Source organism: Rhinolophus hipposideros (genome assembly GCF_964194185.1).
Source record: "Rhinolophus hipposideros genome assembly, chromosome: 7".
In the NCBI taxonomy this organism is placed as follows: Eukaryota; Metazoa; Chordata; class Mammalia; order Chiroptera; family Rhinolophidae; genus Rhinolophus; species Rhinolophus hipposideros.
This window is the reverse complement of record NC_138053.1, coordinates 31,868,189-31,887,280: the sequence shown is the minus strand read 5'-3', so window position 1 is coordinate 31,887,280 and position 19,092 is coordinate 31,868,189. Positions and strand designations below refer to the sequence as shown.

General features: G+C 35.8%; 1 protein-coding gene across 23 annotated transcripts in view; it reads left to right on the top strand.

Moving 5' to 3' along the window:
- Positions 1-19,092, top strand: part of PAM (peptidylglycine alpha-amidating monooxygenase) — a 149,605-nt gene that overhangs the window by 57,627 nt on the left and 72,886 nt on the right. For all 23 annotated transcript variants that reach the window (XM_081053870.1, XM_081053864.1, XM_081053858.1 and 20 more), the window contains exons 5-6: positions 1,152-1,237; positions 2,598-2,681. In XM_081053870.1, coding sequence (XP_080909996.1) covers positions 1,152-1,237; positions 2,598-2,681 — 170 coding nt within the window. The remainder of the gene's footprint in view (positions 1-1,151; positions 1,238-2,597; positions 2,682-19,092) is intronic.

Below are 19,092 nucleotides of genomic sequence, written 5' to 3'. Positions count from 1 at the left end.
AAATATACAAAAGCAACATAAAAATGTCACCTAATGGTGTTTTGAACAAATCCAATTCTACAACAGAACAAACTAAGAAGTATAGTGTAAATGGGGGGAAAAAAGTGTGGTTTGCAGTCACACAGCTTACCATTTATGAGACTGGATGTGCCATTGTAGGTACCAAGGTGTTAGTTACCTTACTAAGTGGCTTATGCACATCACCACCGTTGCCCTGTCAGAGAGGCCTGTGGTGGTGATGTATGAAGATACAGGAAGGGCCTTCTAAGCCTTATAGACAAGCCCAAGATACACAGCTATTCAGGGGAGGTTCTGGGATTCAACCTCAGATATGTCTTTCTGCCTGTGTTTCTTTCACCATCCAACACTGCCTCTCAATGCTGAATCTTTAGATAACGGGAACATTTTGTTAAATAATGCATTACCTTGGAATAGTGCTTTGAGGTTTATAAAGTGTTTTCACTTATATCTCGTTTGACTTACAGAATAACTCCGTGAAGTAAGCATAATGTCTCTCATAAGACAGGAAACTGAGACTCTGTAAGATTAACTTGCACGACATGAAAGAACTTGTGACACAACCAGTATTCATAAACTAAAAAAAAAAAGTCATATCTATCTATCTATATATATATCTATCACTAAGAACCCGTTAAGTGGAATATACTTGTATTGTTCACCCTACTGAGGGTAGGCACTGCATAGTTTGTTGCAGCAACCAAAGATTAATTGATAATACTGATCCCCAAGGAGGAAAGGTGTGACATTTCTTTTAGTTTACTTCTAAATATCCTCTGTGTTACCTTTGGTTTGTGTGAACTCAATGCTTATTTTTGTACCTGATTACATAGTGTACATTCCACATATGAGCATATTGAATTAGAAATTGTATGGCTACCGCACAGGATTGTTTTACATTGGGAAAGAAACAAACAATCAGAAATCTTCTTTTATATGTGCCTTTTTCACATTGAAAATATTCTTTTGTGCCAATCTTCATTAGGATATTAAGTTGTTATGACTGCAATGATAATATATTGATGTATTTTACTTTGCTTTCAAATATTTTCTTGTATCCTCCCTGCCCATGGTGAATGATTTATGTATTTTACACTTGAATCTTAATTCTTAGCTTCTTTTTTTTCCTTCAGGTATTGTGATGAAGGAACCTGTATAGATAAAGCCAATATTCTATATGCCTGGGCAAGAAATGCTCCCCCTACCAGACTCCCCAAAGGTACATATTAAGCTGCTTAATTTCTGATTCCAAAGTACTTTTTATTATATATCCTTTCTAACAGTTGTTGACAGTGTTCCGTTTTGCAATTTCACACTAAAAATCCCTGTATCACCTCTTTGTATTGAAAAAGGTTTCATTTAGGTAGTTACTCTTTCTCTGCCTCTCTTTGTTCGGTAATTTGCCCACACAACAGTTTAGATAGAAAATAACCGAGTATACCTCAAGCCACTTTTGGCCTCCAGCACACTGGCTTTTGACAGCAGGAGCATTTCATGAGCCAGGAGAGCTAGGAATTAAATAAACTGCTGTTTCAGCAAATAGACTTTATTTTTTATAGTCTTGGAACCTGGGTATTTAATGTGATGCCAAACCTCAGTTGGCTTTCTGACTTCAATTCTAAACTGTTCATAGCTTCCAACGTATGAGTGAATTACCAGATTCTCTTTTAGTACCTGAGTGTTTCTTAATACCAAAGGGAATGTGCAGTTCTGTTACAGAGAAGGTCTACCATGGTTTGGGGATGGCATCTTGTGAAGCACGTGTTCCACTCTTGCCTCCCTAACTCGTGTCAGCTCTAAATGATGTCTAGTTTGCTTTGCTTCAAATGAGTCTCAGAATCCTTTCCATGGTTGACGAGGCAACCACTACCAAATAAGTTTGGAAACTAATAGGGGGTCTGTCAAAGATTTGTTGACATTTTAAAAATCCGTTAGTAGAGCAGATAGAAAAAAAAATTTTCTCCACCTGTAAATATTTTCTCTGTAGATTTTTTTTAGCTTACTAGCAAACTGTATTAATAATAAGACTATTAGGAACCCTTCAGAATCCAAAAATGTATTGGCACATTGGACTTTGTAATCTAGTTGGTAACAGTTTCCTCAGTGACATTCTTGCAGATATCTGTTTTCATATGGAAAGAATAGTAATTCCTCTGAGACTTCCCAAGAAACCTATTTCCTACATTCAATCAGAAAATAAAAATGAATATAAATATATACAAAACAAAGTAAAAGAATAGGTTTATGTATGTCTGTTAAATAATCAAGGACAGAATTTTGTTTTGCTTTGTTCTGTTACTTTCAAAATGAGTCAATTGTCTTCTTAATGTGTATGTGATACTCTGGTTCTGAAGTGGGAACTATATATAGAATTCTATCAGATCTTTGAGAAGGATTGATAGATTATATTAGAAATTTCTAGTGAATGTCTAGTTTATCTTCATTTTCATATAACATAATTTCATATGCAATATGCTATTTTATTTCCCTTTGGGTTTCATAGAAACCTGAAATTAGCTTCATTTCAGATTTCCATTTCTTTCTAAAATACTAATTTATCTTCTTTTGTAAATCGTTAGGTGTTGGATTCAGAGTTGGAGGAGACACTGGAAGTAAATACTTTGTACTCCAAGTACACTATGGGGATATTAGTGCTTTTAGAGGTAAGTTTTGAAATATTGGAACTAAGCACACTTTTCAATACTATATTGTTTAAAATGTCTGTAACTAACTATTATCCACATAATAAAATGAAGACGACCGCGTCCTCTGCCCCCTAGGAAACAACTGCTTTTGTTTCTTTTAATTTGGAACTATTGAGGAAACAACTTTTATTCTGAAAGGTATATTCTCTTATGCATCTTACTGTGCTGTCTCTTAAGCTGAATTTAGGGTTCTTTGGCTCTCCAGTGTATTATCTACTTGCTCCTGTTAGGGGATTCCTTCAAACAGCATTGTCAGAAAGTATAGGGACTAGTCATTTACTTACATTACTGTAAGTAGGCCCTTGGGAGAGTCGACAAGTTTCACAATACCAGGAAGATTCTCCAACACTCAGGCTCATGTCAGTGCTTTATCAATAAACCATAGTTGCCCCTTGAACTCATCCGTTGTCCACTGCACTAATGCACAAACCACCCACTACCTAGATACCCACTGCTAAGCACTACTCTAGACACCTGTTGCTCTACCCCTGATGTCTATTCACGTAAATGCTCCTTTTCTTATTATAGACCCATTAACATGAGGAAGGGGCCCTGTTCCCAAGGCAACCAGGACTGGTGCTTATTACTCCTTCTGCTGCACTTAGTCCCACTCCAGCTGCATTCCTTCCAGGTTCACAATCTTGTGTTCACAGGAATGTAAATATTAAACAGACTTCTTGGTTTGTCAGCTTTTATACTGTGTCTTGCTGACTTACACGTATTCCCCCATGCTCTCTAATTTAACATTATATTTCTATTAACTAATTAAGCTACTTCATTTTCCTCCCCAGGCACATTATCTTTCTATTCCACAACTAAGTCTAGAAGTATATGTCCATCTCTGCCATGTGCTCTGGGGCCTTTGCTGACAGTGCCTCAGGTGGTGAGCGATTCCATAGATTCTCAGCATTTAGAACTGGGACAATCAATGCATCTTCTTCTGGAAAAAGAGATGCTGGAAAAAATAATGTGATATAATTGAAAAATTATAGTCAGTACTGCTGTCAGGTATCTCATCAATTAAATAAGCTCCTGTGGACCAGCCCATGAACACAACGTCCAAATAAAACTGGTTTTTATATTAAAAAATATGCTTTGAGTTATATATAAATAGCTTTTTCATTTTTGGAACAGAACCTAATCTTAAGTTGTTAACTGTCTGTAGTGCTAAGACAAGGTTTTGTTGAAAACAAAGAAATAAATAATGTTCACGTTTGAGGAACAAAGAAAATTATCTGCTCTAAAATTTTACTGTTGGTATCAGTGGAACTGGCAGATTCTAAGACTGCTGACTTCCAAAGTATTGACAAGACTATATTTTTTCTAGAAAGGCAAGGAAGGCTTTCCCTAACCACAGCTAAGTAGTTGGCCATACCCATATATACTCGCCCGAGCCCAGTCTATATCCCTGTATAGAACCCTAGACTTTACTTTTCAAGTTAATTCCTCTTAGCTTTGTAGTGCCTCCTAATGGATACTGTATCGATGCCCTAGGGAAGTGGATGATATATACTAGCTTTTAAAATATATCACTGTAATAATTTAAGTTAATTACTAATGAGGAATTTGTTTTGTAATTTGTTTAATCCCCAGAGAATAAAAAAGTACTGATAGTCAATATATAAATATATAGTTATTCTTTACTATTAGAGACTGATAAGAAACTTTTATAGTAATTTTTCATTTTTCACTTTTTTTTAGCAGTATTTTTGTGAAAGAAGGTATTTATGAGGTTTGAGGTAGAACGATTACTGGTCCTGTAACTCATAGACCTTATTGTAATATAATGAAAATATAAACAAAAAATTTTGTTCATTAATTTATTCAGTAGTATTAGATATTATCTTGTGCCTTAAGTTACACATGGCTTAGAATAGTAAATAAACATATGGGAAAATACCAAATTTCACTAAAACAACGAGAGAGCATTTTACTCTTATTAAAATTAAGGGTGAGTGGAAATTGAATTATAAAACCCAGGACTGCCAGGGTTTGGATGAATCTGGTACAGTTTGGGGAACTTTGCAAATTAGTACAATGTTTTGGAATGCAACTTTACCATTTTATATACATTTTGTATAAACATTAAAATCTTGTTCTAGGCTTTTATCCTAAAAAAGAGAGATTTTTTTCCCTCTTGTTTTGAAATGAGCTACCTACCCACAGTTATTTATGTACCATTAACTATTAATATGAAAAACAGGCAAGTTAACAAATGACCCTTAATAGGGAACTAATTAAATGGTAGAACAACCAAAATAACTAATCATAAAATTTTATATAGATTACATAAAACTGTATGTATGCTTGCATGGCAAAAAAAGGAGACAGTCAATAAGCATAAAAGACGGGATTGTGTGATTTTTTTTCCCTTTAGAATGTCCAAAACATTATATTTATATTTTTAAATCCCACAAGTAGAAGCACTATGTTAAATCCGTCAGTACCTGCCAGTTAGCGTGCTACATTCTCACACTCTCCTGACAAAGAAGAGTTAATGTAAATCTCTACATGCCTGACAGATCAATGTAAATCATGATTTGTCAGGCATGTAGAGATTTACATTAAATGTAGAGATTACATTTACTGTCAGCCATGACTTATACTTTAAAGTTTCTATATTGTGATCATACAATTACCTCCAGATGTATCTAGAAGTGGAAAATAATTATATAATTATCTCTTCTAATGATTAAAATACATTACATATGCATTATGTACACACACCCATATATAATCGTACTAGTGTCAGTGGAGATTTGAACTTCATGTTGTTAAAATTGTTGATGATATTTTAAGTACATAAATTGTAAATCAGAAACATACTTAAGTATTACCTTGTCTTGTACACCTGAAACTAATAAAGAGAGAGAGAGAGAGAGAGAGAGAGAGAGAGAGAGAGAGAGAGAGACTAAGATGATGAGGAAATTACTGCACTTTTCTGAAAAGTACGGAAAGGTTGGGCTTAAGGGGATGAGCGTTTTTCCACACAGGGAAAGTTGTAGAGAGGTGAAAAGCCTGACTTTTCTTCAATGAAGCACTAACTAAAATTTGTTGGAATGTGATAAAGTATCAGAGAGAACATAACCTGAAACCGACTGGGTAGTCTTGGACTGTGATCTCTATTAGTTGGAAAAGATTGAGTGTGATTTTAGAGTGAGTTTTGTGGGATTGCTTGAAATATTTGTTCTGTTTTGGTTTTTGTTTGTTTTGGAAATGGCGTAGCATGTGAAGTTATAAAAGCATCATTTATAAGTAGCTAACTTTATTAAATGCTACGTCAATCATAGGGTCAGACCTGTGCTGGGTATACTAATCTTACTGCCAGAAGGTGTTCAGTATATTCTAGCAGGAGAAACAAGCACAAACACAGGGTGTTGATAGGCAGTGATCGAAATGCATACCAGATAAGGAGGTTGTGGAAAGGCGGAGCGGACAGGTCTGCGTGGAGACGCAGGGGCACCTCATCACTGAAAGGCTTCTTAGGAGATGGAAACACAGTAAGAATTTGAGTGTTGACCAGGAGCCCCCAGGTAGGCAGAGGCAGGGAGAAGACCCGGTCTAGACACAGGTAAAGTATGTGCCTAGACATAGGGGAGTGAAAAGCCTCCTGTGCACAAGGCACTAGTGGCAATTTGAGTGTGAAATACAAAGGGAGCAGTGGCAAGAACTGAGAAGATAGGTGAAAGGTAGGGACCAGACCACAGAGATTCTTGTGAGGGCTTTAATCTGAAGACACTCAGCTTGCTGATCAGCCAAGCGGTAGGTAACCTGATCAGATTTTCACTTCAATGCTAGGCTTGAGGGCCTGGAAATGCTATGAGCCTTCTGAAGAAAGGATGGGCTCTCGGAGGCCCAGGCGAGCCATGATGGAGGCTCTGGAAGACCAGCATGCGTTCTTTCTTAAACGTAGGCTACTTTTTATAAATTAATATGCTGTGGCAAATAGAATGTACTCTAATTAGAAATGAAAGCGCCATATAAAATACCATTGTACAGGGGTTAGGTGATCGAACTCGAAAACCAGATGGCCTAGCAATGGCACTTGCTAGTTCGGGTTGGTATTCTCACCCAGTCCCAGTCCCTCTCTGCCCTCCTCATCTATAAAGTGGGATCGTCATGGTTCATATAAAGTTACCTGGTGAGTACTCAGTACCTGTTAGCTAGTATTATTATGATCCCTATAAAAGGCTTCAGGGGCACATACATTCCCCTAAATGCAACCTTTTGTTGTCCATACTATAAAGAGTACGTCGGTTACTTTACAAGAGTGTTGTAATTTCTGGTTATGTTTAGACAAAGAACTGTGTTCACATCTGTCACCTTGTCAGTAGAAGTTTCCTAGTTTCCTAGTTATTCTCTGTTTCCTGTTCTCCACAGCGGTTTTTGTTATTTGTAGTTCAGTTATACAAAAAAAAACTGTAAGATCAGGTCCCTGCACTTAAGGAAATTAGAATAGTAGGAGCCAGAGATTCTTCCTGGTTCTTTTTTTATTTTTTCCTTTTTGCCAAGTTTTCCGTAAAGTCTTGTTCCAAAGAGAAAATTCTCCTGAGATTGTTGTTGAAATTTGCCACATTTTTTTTCCTGGACATGGCAGGGGAATCTTAAAAAAAAAAAAAAATCCTCTGCTTTCCAGAGTTGCTGGCATTAGCTTACTAGTCTCCAACAGTGACTCATTTCTCAAATTGGAAAACCTGTGCACTCAGGAACTGAAGTTGGAACTGATATTCTTAAAATGGAGGTAAGGATCTCTTCCCAAGTACACGAGCTCTGACTGTCTTTGGGTTGGCAAAATTTCCAAGCTACAGACTTACTGTCCTCATGTTCTTGATGCATATAGGAAAACTACTAGAAGGTGTTATCAAGGATACAGAAAGCACACACACACACACACACACACACACACACACACACACACAAGGCTTGCTTCGATCCCTTTATCACAGCACTCAAAGTACACCTACATTTCAGCATGTTTCTGGGAATATAGCTAAACGATTTGTTTTCCTTAGATTAGATGTTTAATACTCATATTCTAAATGAGATGAGTGATACCTGGGTATCCTGTTTTCAGCTCTTTATGTGTACTCTAAGAAGTTTAGTCTCCAGATTTCTGGGGTTTATTAGTAAAATCATAAAATTCTAGTTAGAGCCCTCAGAGAACGAATCCTTTTCAATAGCCAAGTTTTCCAGAAAGCTAAGGTTTTAACTCTTGAAGTCCTATAACTTTAAAATACTTTGCACAGAAATCTTTTCCAAATATGGTGTGTGCTTTATGAAATTAAAGTGGGTGGTGGACAGTAACATGCCTACAGCTTTGTACAGCACAGAGCAAGCTGGCAGTAAATGTTAGTTGTTTTCTTTATCCCTTTCCCCCTTCTCTTCCTAATTTTGGAATGTCATTCTGAATGTCAACTACTGCACGATGATTTCCCTTACAATTTTAGGAGTAGGTAGAGTTTTTCCATGTTACTGGGCTTGCTGCCTTCTTCTATCTCCTTTTCTGTATTTTCTATTGTTTCTTCTATTGTCAAGCTACCACTTCAACTCATTTTAATTCAACCAACACTGCATGGAGGCAAAGGTGAATAAGAACAAGTCTGCTCTCTGTAGCTCGCCATCCAATGGGGGCAAATAAAAATAAAACAATAACTGTAATCACATGAGCTAGTACACACAGACAGTCCAGTGAGAGAGGGAGTTGAGAGACAGACAAGACCACCCCGAGTTTAGAAAGAGATTTCATGTTGCCACATTGATTTCCTATAGGCATCCTTCTCTCTTGTTCTACATTGTTGCTTTAGATGTGGAATCCACGAGGCAGCAAAGTTTCATATCATTATTTGTAAATTTACAATAAACGGACCCTGAATTGAAATCCTTAAAGGGAACTTTTGAATGAAATCTTGGGAACACTCATGCCTGGACCTGGTGACCTTTCTGTTTTCATTCTCCTTGCCCTCTTTGTGTTATTCCATCCTGGCTGGCTGTGTTCAATTTAGGTGTGGCTTCTGAATCGCTTAGTTCCAGGCAGGTTTGTATTACTGAACATAGAACATGCTTTCATGCATGCACACTCCACACTCACGCATACACATACACACACAAGAGGAGTTCCTATCGCACCACAACTGAAGGAGGAGTACAGCAGGTATGAGGGACTGGAAAAACGGCAGGCAGAAGGGAAAACATAGGACTCCAGAAGAATTCTCATTCCACTATGACTCCTGCCTCATCTGTACCTTACGAGACTACACAGCCCGGAAGCTATTGGAAAAAGCTTTGAAATTGTGAGCCCAGGAAAAATCCCTTGCTGATGCATTTTTGAACAAGATGGAGCATAGATCAGTGGCAAGGCAGCTATACTTAAAATGATTTCATTCCAGGATAAAACAGATGACTCTGACTTCAGTATAAGCATTAGAATGCTTTTGACTCCTTTAAGCTGATTTCCGAGATAGCAGGAAACTGAGTGGAAGATTGCTCCAGGTCGGTGGCTTTCTCTATCTTCTCCAAATCTGTCCTAGTAGTTTCCCCCTTCATGCTTTCCAGCGAGATAAACAAGTATGCTTTTACTCACTCCTCTGCAAAGTGAGAGGGGTACTATGGATCAGGGTATTTAAACCCATGCATTTTTAAGTGTCCTGGATTACTTTAAGTATTTAAGAATCTCCTTTGAAATTGCAAATATAGAGGATGTTGTTAATGCTTTGCCACCCCCAGGGAGATGTAAATGGCACCTTTCTAGCACTCAGCCTGGGTTTGCCTGAATAGGGCCCTGACATGCACATGGTCCAGCAAGCCTAATCTGCTTCCAGAGTAGAGCAGTGAGTTTCCACCATGATCTTTCATTCCAGGGCACGTGTAATGTTTCTAAGTTCTCAACACCAGGGACAGGCATTGTTTTAAACATCGCTAGTAAATACAGAAATATGGTGTCAGGAAGAATGCACCTTGCCTCAGTTTCCCTTTTCTCTCCCAAGGCTGTGATACCTCTGCCATTCAGCAAGTCTCCTTTCTTCCCTCCCCAACTCTCACGTAGTCTTTCTCTAATATTTCTTGATATAGGGGTACAAACTTTTACTCAAATACTTCGGGTCAGATATGGTTAGGAATTAAGAACTTCTAAGCTTTTTGAAAGGTACTCACGTGTATAAATTATATATTACATTGCATCACCTTTGGGAGTCTTGGACACCATCCACAATCAAATATGCTAGTATTATTATAGCAAAATGTTCAAATAGTCACACAATAACTGTTAAATAAACACTGTAAATAGCATCACATTCATTCAGATCAGATTTTGCTATCAAATATTATGAAAACAACTTTAGGTTTCCAGAGCTTTTCAGATTTCAGAATTGCAGAAAGTTCTAGTATTAGAACAAAGAAACCTATTCCTTAATAAATGAGTTATCAGTTAAAATACTAACACAGATTGGAGGACTCTGGTTATATTTGAATATTTTCCCATTAAAATAATCTCTCTTTTCATCTTGTGGAAAATGTAGAAAAGCATTAAAAAGAAAAGTAAAAAAATCACTCACAATACCTTACTATTTTAAAAATCTGTAATATGAGTTGATGGTTGCACATGTCTGTGAATATACTAAAAATCACTGAATTATACGCTTTAAAGAGGTGAATTGTATGGTATGTGACTTATATCTCAAGCTAGTGAAGCAAAGGTATATAGATTAAAAAGAAAAAAAACGGTGATGCCCTCTTGAATCCCACCTCCCTTTCTCTTCCCACCCCCACCTCCAGGTAACTATTTATATCTGCCAACTTTTCATATGCTTACCCCAACATTTCTGTATACACACAGAATCCACAGATATATAGATAGATAGATAGATAGATACAGATACAGATATAGATGTATCACCACTTTTTTTCTTTTTTGGATAAACACCAGCTGACATTCACCACAGACCTGCATCTGCTGTTGTTTTTTAATTTAACAATATACCCTGGGCGTGTTTCTAAGGCAGCATATATAAAGCTCTTTCATTATTTATAATGGCTGCCTAATAGTCTGTTGTGTGGATATACTACAATTTGTGCATTCTGTTCCCTATTAAAGACATTTAAGTTCTGGGGTTTTTGCTGTACCAAGCAATGCTGCAGTGAACATTAATGTTAGAAATGTTTTAGGTAACCGTGTATTGCCACTGCAGGATAGCTTTCCAGAAATGGGGTTTTTGTGTCATGGAGTATTTAAACCTTAACAGATTCCCCCAAATTACTCGACAAAACAGTTTTTCTAATTTACAGTCCACAGTGAATGAGGGAGCCCCATATTCTTACCTGCACTAAATGTTTTCACACTTGAAAAATTTTGCCCAGTGTTTACTTAAACAAAGTGTTTCATTAAAGGATTAGAATTAGTTAGAAAGTCTGAATAGGATTACCTCTAAAGTACATAGTCTAGCTCAGGATTCCTCAAAATCTGATCTGAGACCTGCACCAGAATCTCCTTGGGGTGCTTTTTGAAATGAAAATTCGTAGTCCAAACAGACCTTCTGAATCAGATGCACAAAAAGTAGAGGGTAGGCAGTGCTGTACAAGAGCTGGCTCATGATGTCTCACTAGAGCCAGTTGTTGATTTTCAGATCTTTTGTAAACTGATCGTTAAAATTATAGCATTAAAAATAAAGGCAATAAATACTAAAAAATCATCATCTCCTAATTATTTTACTATATTTTACTATTGTCTGTGCTCTTGAAGGTATTTACATTTATTGTATTTGTATGGTAGAAATACTATAAAATGGCGTGTTAACTGTTCATCTCTTCCCAATTCAGCGTTCATCCATAGCTTGAAATCAACCATGGTGGGAAAATTTACACCATGGAAGTTGAAAAATACTGCACATCAGTGCTTGATAAATTATTTTGTTGGTTGTTTAGATTTAGGAAAATGATGGAAAAGATGTTAGTAATGCAGATTATTGTCAATAGCCAAAAAAGTTGATGAAATATTCTTCCAGTATTTAAAGGCTATCCATTCAATACAGCAAAGATTTTGCTCACTTCGTTGACGAGCAAGTGCAGTTCCAGCATATGTCTTTGTTGTTTCAATAAACAAGAATATCAACAAACATTCTTGTCTGAACTACTCAATCATCAGTTACAAACATAGCTTGGAAAAGTTCAGCAAAAATGAAGGAAAGCTGTGAAATCCAACTGGCTATGTGGAATTTACAATAAAGAGTATTATACATTTTATTATTCGTTATAAACTGTGGGCTACACATCCTTTATGTTAATATAAACTATAATAAATTTATGTACACGCGTATGCATATTTTTTTAGAGAGCCAGTGCACATCACTGAGCCCAGGATTCTGAAATTTTAACGAGCTCCCCTGTTGATTTTTATGCAAACTAAAGTTTGACAACTGAGGCTCAAATTTCCCCAGTAAGGATTGAAGTTACTTCTATGTTTATGTATTTCTTCCTGTACTACAGGTGTGTTAGGAAAATCTCCTGGGGCTTGGGACACAAGCAGAGTAATCTGAATTTACCAAAATAAGTATAATTAAATATCAATTCTCTTCAGAAAAAGGGGAGCTTTGAAAAAAGAAAATGCATTTAATTACTGCATGGTTATTTTAGCACTTTATTTTACTTAGAAATTTGGAGTAAAGGAGAGTTTATTTTTATTCTTAACTTTTTTACAATATTCGATCTTTGTATTTTAAAATGTTGTAATAATAGAAGCCACTTATAATGCATATATGACTTTCTTGGACCCCCCTCCCTCATATATAGATGTGCAAATGTTTCTCCTTTACAGTTAAGCTAGATAAACCTTTTGAAGAATGAGCAAAAATAAGTTATATCCCTTCATTTATTACATTTTTTGTTACTGTTTCCCCGAAAATAAGACCTAGCCAGACAATCAGCTCTAAAGCACCTTTTGGAGCAATAATTAATATAAGACCCGGTCTTATTTTACTATAAGACCAGGAATAATGTAATATAATATAACACCGGGTCTTAAATATTAATCTTTGCTCCAAAAGACATATTAGAGCTGGTTGTCCAGCTAGGTCTTATTTTCAGGGAAACACAGTATTTTTAAGTGGAATGTATGGGGTAACAGGAAAGGCAGAAACCATTAGAGAAATGATAGGCAAGAAGGGAACATTCAACCTGCATGAAATTCCATAGTCTCTTAGGCCTTCTCCAATAAAGGAGAGATTGAAACATGGCAAGAAGATATTGTTGAAGATGAAATAATGGATTTTCTTTTATTTTATTGTGAAAGGAAAGGAGCGAAACCATAGGTCTTAGGTTTTGTGTACTAATTCGTTTATAAAGCATTCGTTTTTAATACCAGAGCTGAGTCCTCAGGCTGATAGCATGAGAACAGTGTGATTGGAAGAGACCAGCTAACCCAGCCCCCTGCATTTTGCAGAGTGGAAATCGATGCATATAAAGGTTAAGTGACTTGCCTAAGGTGGTATAGTTACTAGTCCAATGCTATTAAAAAACTAAAAGAATTTAATTTGTGTTGGATTTCTAGTTTGTATATGTGCCAAAGTTCACATCCTAACTATATAAAACAAGTAATGGAGTCAATGTTTCTGAAAGTTCTTTGAACCACTAGGAATGAAGAGGAATGCATTCATTCATGCACAATAGAATAAATATGAATAAAGATTGGAGTATTTTACCTCGTCTCATTTATGCCTTTTTATTCTCATGTATGAAGTAATTCACTTCCCTGATGTAGGGATATTTCTACATCAGGTTGCTTGATAATCCCACTGATTTCATAACTGTAATCAGATGTTCTTCATGTGCTTCTCTAACCTTCATTATACACAAGCAGCTTGATGTGAGTCATGGGAATGATTTTAGGGCTATTCAATGCCTCTCAAATGATCTAAAAGAAGCCTATTATCTTGAAGTATTCTTTTGCTCTTGCCAATCGCTTCACATAAATAGGAGCTCCCTGATTCTCTAGCTTCCAGCATTTCAACTTCATTAGTCATTTTCGGTATGGAAAACTAATGATCCTTATTCTCATTCCATGGGGCACCTGTTTATTTTAATATCTAAGTATAGTCACTAAGTATCAGGAATTACATATTCATTCATTTGGTTATGAGAAGATATGTAAATAAAGCACTACAGTATTCTTTTTTAAAGAATATATTCAGAATGTTCTTTATGCTTTAAAATGTGGTGGGTTTCGATTTTTTTTTAAAAGCAATTTAACATTGAACAATGTAATATTTGGCTTAAGTGATGAGTTTTTTGAGGAAAAAATTTTTCCTTAATACCATTTAGTTTTTCACATGTGTTTTTTGGGAAAGCCTTGTACTTTACCTTCATTTACCACTTTGCAACTCATGCTTTTTTAATCATTCATAATTAACTCCTTTTTTGAAGCTGGTCAGGGCTTCAGAGTCATCAACTAATAATGTCATTTAAATTAATAGCAGATAACTTTTTTTAACTAAAAGAAATTAAGAGGAGAAATAAAAAGTAGAAGATGCAATTACGTTTCAGTGAAATCCAGTTCAGGGCACTAAGAACACAATCCCAGGCAATTTTTTTGTCACATATTACATCTGGTTTCCTATCCCTTACCCAATCCCTCACTGCTCCTGTCATTTCCTTGGTATGTTTACATTTGTTTACTGTGTTCTGGTAAAAGATGAAAATCATTAGAGAGAAATGCTGGGATTTGCATATTCCATTTCCCATGTACTATAAATTCCTTTTTACGTTAGTTGACTGTCTTACTTATAAAATGGGAAAAGATAACCTAAATATATAACATTTAATGTTATTTACAAAATAATCTGTTAGAATAATAAAATCCAACTTTTCCTTGGCCCAGAAGAGATGCTTCTAACCTCCTTATTTCTGCCAGCAGAAACAGTACTCTCCTCTTTACCCAATTGGGAAACCCTTCATCCTGCTCTCCATTTCTTTTCTTTACATGTTAACTCTTCTTTATGTTTGAAAACTTTGAAGAATCTTTCTTCTTATAGGGCTATTTCTCCCTTACACTTTTCTAGTTTCATTTCTTTGCAAGCATTTCTTACCCTTGTTTACCCAACTTAACTGAAATGCACCACCTATTAATAATTGTCAATAACTGAGAAAGAAAATGTAGTTAGTAACCACAGACCCTTCTATCCTGACCCTTTGTCTTACAGTATAAAGACTCACTCAGGTCTGAGGGAATTTTGAGACATAATTTGGGTCACCGAGGGATTTCAATGTTTTTCCATTAATGTAGTAATGATACTCAGCATTTTATACTACTTCTCAACTCAGAAGTGCTTTATAAATGTTACTTTATTAATCCTCATACCCCAGTACAACATAAACATATTGAATGACTGAAAATTAATGTTAAATCAAATATAATAGCTATAACGTTCAAAGTGTATCCCCTAATGAACACCAAGGACTAAGCATGCATAATTATATGTAAATTAGATGCCTTGGATTTATTTTTTCATTGAAAAACTAAAACAGAATACACGGTAGTATTTTAAGTTGATGAAGATAACTGATTTTATGTTAACTTTCAAAAAACATGTTTCAATTAAGTTACAGCTTATGCAGAATATAAACTTTCTATTTTCAAAACAAAATAGGATGGTGTTGTCACTAGGTCACCCTCTGTTTATCATTCATTTAAAGGTTAAAGAGGGAGAACTTGCACACAATAGTTGAGAATTCTAAAGGGTGTGAAAAGTTAACCTTTTTGTGTGTGTTTGTGTGTGTGTGTACATATAAATACACTTAAGATGATTCAAAAATTCATAACTGAGGATTTTACCTGAGAAACATGTTTTTAGCTTTATATTGCAAATTAAATTGAAAACTGTTTCTTTGAGCAATGCTCTTAAAGTCCCTTTTCATTCCTACAGTGTTTATAGGTACATTCTACTCTCAGTGGGGAGAACAGACCATAATAGGAAGAATGCAAAAGAAAATTGAGGTTATCATTTTTTAAATGATATTAAAAACAGAGATATGGAAGTGAAAAAGTGGTCAATAGGTCTTTTCATTGAAAGAAAGGGAAAATGTAAAAAACTGTTGTTAGTAACCAGGTATAATAAAAATTGTCTAACCAAAGCTGGTGAAGCTAGTGGACAAGCAAGTTAAATGAGCCTGGTTTTAACCGAAAGACAACTCCTTCAGAAATACAAATCTGTAAATATGGTCTGGATGTAAACATAAAGATTTAAAATTTAATGTCGCAGGAAGGGAACAAAAGTGGAAGGCCTTTGCTGCTTGATCTGGGTGCTGCTCACTAAAGGTGTGTTAGTTTTTATAAAATTCCTGAAGCTGCCCCTTCTGATTTGTGCACTTTTCTATGTATTATAGTTCAACAAAAAGTTCAAAAACCTATCAATAATTTAAAAACTCAGTGCCATGTTTTGAAAAAAACACACAGTTTTCATGGCATTTTACCCACGATTTTACGCACGGTTTTGTCTTTTAATTTTACTTGCTTAGAAGCGTGATTCTGAAGCAGTTTTCACAATTCTAAGAGAAAAAGATAGTATAAATCATAAGCTTTGCTGTAGGGTTTTTTGTTGTTGTTGGTTTTGTTGCATTCATAAAAGATGGAAACAGGAAAGCGCTCTGACATTAGTTGTGCCATAACATCCTCCACACACAGAGTGATTATAAAAACAGGTTGGTGAGCCTGCCTGCCTTCCATTTGATCTCTTTCAGGAACAGCACAGACCGTCATTTGTGAAACTTGTCTTCTTGCAGGATGGGTAAATGCATTTTCTATTCCTTGCCACAGGACAAATGGAAGCTAGTAATTTCTAGTCCCATAGCAGTGACTACAAAATCAAAAGAGGCCAACTCGCTGCAGTGACAGCTTCAAAAGGAATTCTTTTTTGAAGATTTTTTTTCCATAGTGCTGGTTTATTTAACACTGAAGCTTGTCTGCTAAGTCAGCTTTCAACAGCCTCCAGGAAACCTGTGCTGTTTGTGTCTTGTGTGCCCATATGTCAGCTACATTGGCTAAGCAGATACACATTTGCTGTGACAGCTTAAGGTCTTAGTGCTTTTTTGAGTGGAGATTATTTTATATCAGTGTATCTGTAACCGAAGAATCCTGACATGCTGAGAACATGCTTTCAGGGATCCATGAATTCTCTAGGAGATATTCCATGACTTGGATTTCAGTTTGAAGAAACTCAATAAAAACATGTTAATATATGCATTTTTTTAGTTAACTTGGAGGATCGTCTTATTTACTGAGTATAGTCAAGTGACTTTAGAACTTGCATGTATAACCCAGGTGGTGCCAAAAAAACCCCAAAAAAACAAAAGACAATAAAGGAGCTGTGTCTTTCCTTCATTACAACCATGTTCCATTTAATGTTCCTCTGCCAGAGCAAACACATGAACACGCTCAGCTGTTCCCTCTGCTGTTTCCTGTTTGCCTCTTGCCCTGTGTCCGTCTCTCTGCTGCTGCTCAGAAATAACTATTTAATGTAACAACACAGTCCAACTGGATAGAAATAACTTTTTCTTTTTCTTTTTCTTTTTTTTTGTTTTTAACAACATGGTCCAACCAACACAACTGACAGTAATCTGTTCCAACACTAAGAAAATTGGCTTTGTTGGATCTATTAAGAGACCTCACACTCTATTCTCCTAAGGGATTTTCCAAGTCATTTTGACTATATGAAATTTTCCTTTACTTTAGAAATGAATCCCCAAGTAATCTATTCTTGGGCATCTTGGGAACCATGATTTAATCTTAGTGAAACATCATCTGTCCCATTAATTTATTGTTGTTAATTTAGAACAAAGAACCATAAGGTAAATATCAAGCCAGCTTAATAGTCAAATGGTTATTACGATATTTGTGTACATATATTATTGCAAAATTATTGCTGTGTACTGTGATGTCTTTGATTTGTTTGTGTTTGTTCAAGACAGGGAGAAAGTGCCCTTTAAATTATGTTCAGGACACTGAAACGGTGGAAGGTTATGATACCGTTTAGAACTATTTGCTTGCAAATTTTGTAGAGCTAGTTTTTATTATTAAACATGTTCTTTGTTTTTTATAAGACTTGGCAATGGTTCCAGGCATGCTTTCTCAGTACTTCCATAAGGAAAGGATCCATTATCCAAAACTGTGGTTGGGATAGTAGATAATGGGTGTGCTTTACACTTTACCTTCCTTGGAGAGAGTAGTGATTTGAAATCCACTCTACGACTGTCTTTCTGAAGGACTTTTCTCATTAGTGGAATGTAGTTTATAACCATCCTTTGGTTCCCTCAGGATCGATGGTTAACCTATTCTTTTATTGAAGCAGGAAACAACCAGGACAAGATGAGCTCATGAAGTGTAGAGGGCTATCTCTAGAGGGAAAGAGTAGGAGACACCAACGGACTTCTAAGGACCTAAGATGTAATAGATTATTATCATGCATTATTCCACATACTTTCTATACTACTTAGCTACGAATCCAAGCAGGAACTACAAGCTATTATTATAGCTAAATAGTATGGAATGGATAACCTCATATTCCATGCATTCATCTCCCATTAAGAAAAATGACCTTCCTGCTTAAATGGATGCCCTTAATACTGCTGGTTACTTATCCATTCCTGCTTAATATTTCATAGATAAAATGCCTTGGAAGTCTCTAAGAAATAGAAGTCTTTTTTTTCTTTTTAAGTAAATAATGTTGACTAAATATTAACATTGGAGACTTAGTTTTTGTACCCTGATGTGTCACCAGTTAGCTGAATTACTTTGGCCAACACAATCTCTGTAACCTCTTTTTCCTTTCTACAAACTGTGAGAGTTGAATTCCATTATCACTAGGGTCTCTTTCAATCTGAAATTCTGAGTCTGTGTATTTGATAAAATACTTTGCTGTGGTTATACATCTCTGACTAAGCAGAGAAGAGCAATTTCTCAAAAAAGGCAAGCTGAGACCCTTGTGGAGCGGTCATCCTGTTTTCATCTTGTTCAAGATTAGATTCTGATTGAATGCTATTTTCAAGTCTCATCCAGTGTCTGAAAATACTCGCTTCTTTCATTATCAGACTACCCTTCAGAAATCTTACCACTCAAACACCAGTGTTATTTTACATTTCTTTTTAAAAATTATTCTTTTAACTTTTCCACAGTTAATATCTTTACCATTACAAAAGCTCCTAGTACATACACATGACATTATAATGGAATATAATGACATATAATCAAATATACCTTCCAGTTTCATCTGATACATATCCAGCGAATAAAGTTTCATCTCCATATCTTAAAATCCACTAGGCTAAAGTTATGGTTTACTGAAAGAGAGCAGCAATCATGAAAGATCCCTTTAGTGGGGATTTCTTGAGT